Source organism: Cryptotermes secundus, unplaced genomic scaffold (assembly GCF_002891405.2).
Source record: "Cryptotermes secundus unplaced genomic scaffold, Csec_1.0 scaffold504, whole genome shotgun sequence".
Classification (NCBI taxonomy): Eukaryota; Metazoa; Arthropoda; class Insecta; order Blattodea; family Kalotermitidae; genus Cryptotermes; species Cryptotermes secundus.
The window spans coordinates 7,259-10,854 of record NW_019718277.1 but is presented as its reverse complement, the minus strand read 5'-3'; the positions used below and the strand labels follow the sequence as shown (position 1 = coordinate 10,854).

Sequence of the window (3,596 nt, the reverse complement as noted above, 5' to 3'; positions counted from 1 at the left end):
CTCAACATTATGAGCATACACGCACATATTATCTAAATCGGCATAACTATGCGGCCTGTCACTGAACACTAAACAGCTCCTCTGATATGGATGCAATCCATCGAGAATATTGCGGACCACAGCAGACTGATCGATATCCTGACGAAAAACGGCGGCTATCTCTTTAATGTCTGCAACATAGACAGTGAGTGGCTCATCCTTCCTTTGCCATCGGTAATAGTCAGCGTTCAACAATGGCAGCATTGTACGGGGCGGAATAAAAAAAGCTAATACACGTTCGTGAAAATCATCAAGCGTATCACCAGAATGTATAGCGGCCAAGATCTTGGATGCCAATGGACCCTTAGCAAATCCATGTAGAATTTGCAAATCTGCGCCGTAGAAATACGGAACGCAGGTGCCATAAGTTGCAAACGTACTAAAGCTCGTAGGAACTCAATAAGCTCGGATACAATGAGTCTGTCCGTAACATGAAGACTTTCAAACATTTTGTGTACAGGATTAGGCAAGTTCGCAAAATGGAGAGAGCCTCCCGAAGTACTCGAATCGCAATTAACCACAAGAGGTACCACCTGGCTAGGGGATAGTGGCTGTTCCTGAGAAGGTAAACACATATCAGGAGTGAGCTTAGGGGCAGTCAAATGTGTTCTGCTCTGAAGTTCCGCCTTATTAAAGTCGGACGGAGCGGTAGCCTGAACCTTAAGAAAGGAAACAGCAGCAGGCTGATCCCCTGGAGGGTGACTCTTCTGCAAGGAATCTACCTGCGCAATCATATACTGCATATATTGGTGTATTTCTTCCTGGAAATTTACCGTGTCAGCCCGCACATCTGGTGCGAGTTTGCCCAACTGCAATAGATGACGTAGCCGAGTACTGACATGTCACAACCGATGGAGGTAACGAGGATAACCAAGACCAATGGAAGAACAGTCTGTGTTCTCCACCAAATTCTTAATCAGCTGAAAACGGTCATGGCAAAAGGTTACCAATTTATTAGGGGCCAGAAAGATATCAGAATTAGTACATGCATCAAGGTTTTCTTCTACTTCACGTGACTTATGGAAAAGAGATCGCAAATCCGCAACATTTAAACCGTCTGTATTTATACCACGGACCTCCAACTCATATGCTAACTCATCCTTGTGCAAAAATTCGGGTACGATAGTTTGTCGTTCCATAGTGCTGCTAATGAAATGGACACGAAACAATTATGATAACAAGAGGGTCACAAACAGGCCAACAAGTCCCATATAACCTACCCAAGTGCCCTACACAAACAAACCGAACCACCATATCAGGGCAACCCACACTAGGACTGCGTGCAAACACACTATGAACACTAACCAAACTCTCAGAGGAAATTACGTTGACCACATAGCCACACTACCAATGCGTGCTACAAAAGCAACCAACCACTATAACAAGGGACTACGGCTGTCTAAAGCACGGTTCCGTCCCACCGTTTTCACTCAACCAAACCACAGACGTGGAACAAACCACACGAACCTAACCACAAGAACATAACCACGCTCTGCTACCACTTTTTGAAGCGGGGGTACCCTTCAGAGGAGTCCTTATAGGTTCGCATGAGACAGGACAGGGCAAGCAGGGGAGGACAAAGAAATCAGCAAGGCAGAAATACCCAAACAGAAATAACCAAATCAAATATTAACAAAGAATAAATATAATATATTAATAAAGAAAGAATACAAACACGATGTAAATACCTGTATCAGAATGATTGCAGAGTTCGCTGCTCTAAGACTGAATACCACGTAGAGAAATCAATTTGGACGGTCGAGGATGACCTCGACCAGTGGTCCGAAATGAGAACAACCTACCCCTTCAATGGTTGGGAACCCAAGCGCCCTTAGCTCCACTTGTTAGGCCGCTAAGCCGGCTCAGGAAGGGGAGGAGAGAGGGGGACCTTAGAGATAGTAGAGGGGAGAAGTGCGCACACAGACCATGGACATGAGCCGACGTCACATTGTGATAGAGTGGACAGATTTGTGTGTAGGGTTCTAACGTGGGTAAACCCGTAACGTTGTTGTAATTAATTGTAGCCGATACTTGTAGGTTGTTAAATAAACCAGTTAACAATCCAAACGGCGTCTTCAGTAATGAAACACGTAACAATATATATAAATTACAGCTCAGGACTGAAATCAAACATGTAAAATATGAGGACTGACAACTGAAGGTTTCAAAGGGCTCAAAAGTGAAGAACAATACAGGATCTGTAAAATTCATTCTGACCAAAGTTCTGAATGAACATGCAAATCAAACTGCCAAAATGACACCCAAAAATCCCAGTAGACAGCAAAATATGAGAAAAGAAACATATTCTGTTTTCAAGCAAGATGGTTGCACACAGGGATGGAAAAGTCCGCAGGTTTCTTTGTGTGTTAAGTAACTTCAAGTTACACAGGACACAGGAGAACTGTATGCACACCAGGCATGCCCAAGCAATCAGTGAAAATCGATGATTACATACCACTTTGGCTGCAATTCTCCAGGTATAACTCAATTTATCAAGTAATTTGCATAGTTTTTCAATTGTTTCCATATAGTCTGTACATACACAAAAGCGTGTCATGTCGCACCAGGATTTGGAAAGTATTCTGTGAAAAAAAACACAATGACTTCTACTCATTTTTTTAAAAAATGTATTAGGTTCTTAGCACTACATACCTGACTGGAAGTCCGTGTAGATGGCTGAGTAGCATGGAGCTGTGAATTCAGCACCACATCATTCAGGTGCGCTGGCTGTGAAAATGGTGATGTCCCCCTTTCTTCCTGCATAGCTGCAGCAACAGGCACAATGTGCTGCTCTAACCTTGGTTCTGGCTGAGATCTACTCAGTCTGGCCACTGAGTCATCCAAAGCCCAGCCATCATGTGCTGCGCCAGGGGGAGAGAATGTAGATACTTCACTCCCACAGCAAAAGCGTTTATTCTGCTGCTCATCTCTTGGTGAATCAATGCCCATCTTTGGTGATCCTGAAACACAATTCTCTCAATGAAATATGTTCAATATTAAAATTTTGCAGTCACTTATGATACAGAGTAACTGGAGAGAGAGAGAGTTATGTGAGACAACAAAAGTTTTAAAATCTTAACACACTGATTGTTAATCAGTGGCATGTTCTCTGCAAGGAAACTATATCAACTGAGAGACCGCTGCTTGTCAGTGAAGTTAGTGCCAACTTTTGTTGATAACGGGTGTCACATAGTCATCCCAACGAATCCCAAAGGACGTTAATCTCGTTTTTCTAGACTGGAGCAGCTATTCGCTTAAAACAGATCTTCAATTATCCTCAAAAGCCTGAGTGGACCACATTCCAGAAACTCTGGCAGCACCGGGAATCGAACAAGGGACCTCAGGATCTGTAGCCAGGAACTCTGACCACTAGACCATAGACGTGTTACCAATGCTATTACAAGTAAACTTAAGCAGGATGTAGGACACTGCAACTACAAAGAAATACAACATTACTGAGACTTTTATGGTTTCTTTGTGGAGCAATGGATTTGAATATTAAGCTGAGGAAAATATTAATGAAGTAAAATTAATTAATATTCCTCCCCTCCCACAAT

General features: G+C 43.0%; 1 protein-coding gene across 1 annotated transcript; it reads right to left on the bottom strand.

Moving 5' to 3' along the window:
* Nucleotides 1–9: 9 nt before the first annotated feature.
* On the bottom strand, nt 10–3,084 carry LOC111875342. Its single transcript, XM_023871515.2, has 2 exons — nt 2,692–3,084; nt 10–2,621 (listed from the first exon to the last, which is right to left on the bottom strand). Exons 1-2 carry the CDS (start codon nt 2,986–2,988, stop codon nt 2,553–2,555), a joined length of 366 nt encoding a protein of 121 aa, XP_023727283.1. The 5' UTR covers nt 2,989–3,084; the 3' UTR covers nt 10–2,552.
* Between the last annotated feature and the right edge of the window lie 512 nt (nt 3,085–3,596).

What these genes read in the sequence shown, in the direction of transcription:
- LOC111875342 (XM_023871515.2), bottom strand. Translation starts at nt 2,988, where the DNA reads ATGGGCATTGATTCACCAAGAGATGAGCAGCAGAATAAACGCTTTTGC. An exon ending in CTACACGGACTTCCAGTCAG is followed by an intron (nt 2,622 to 2,691) that starts GTATGTAGTGCT and finishes TTTTTTTCACAG; the next exon opens with AATACTTTCCAAATCCTGGT.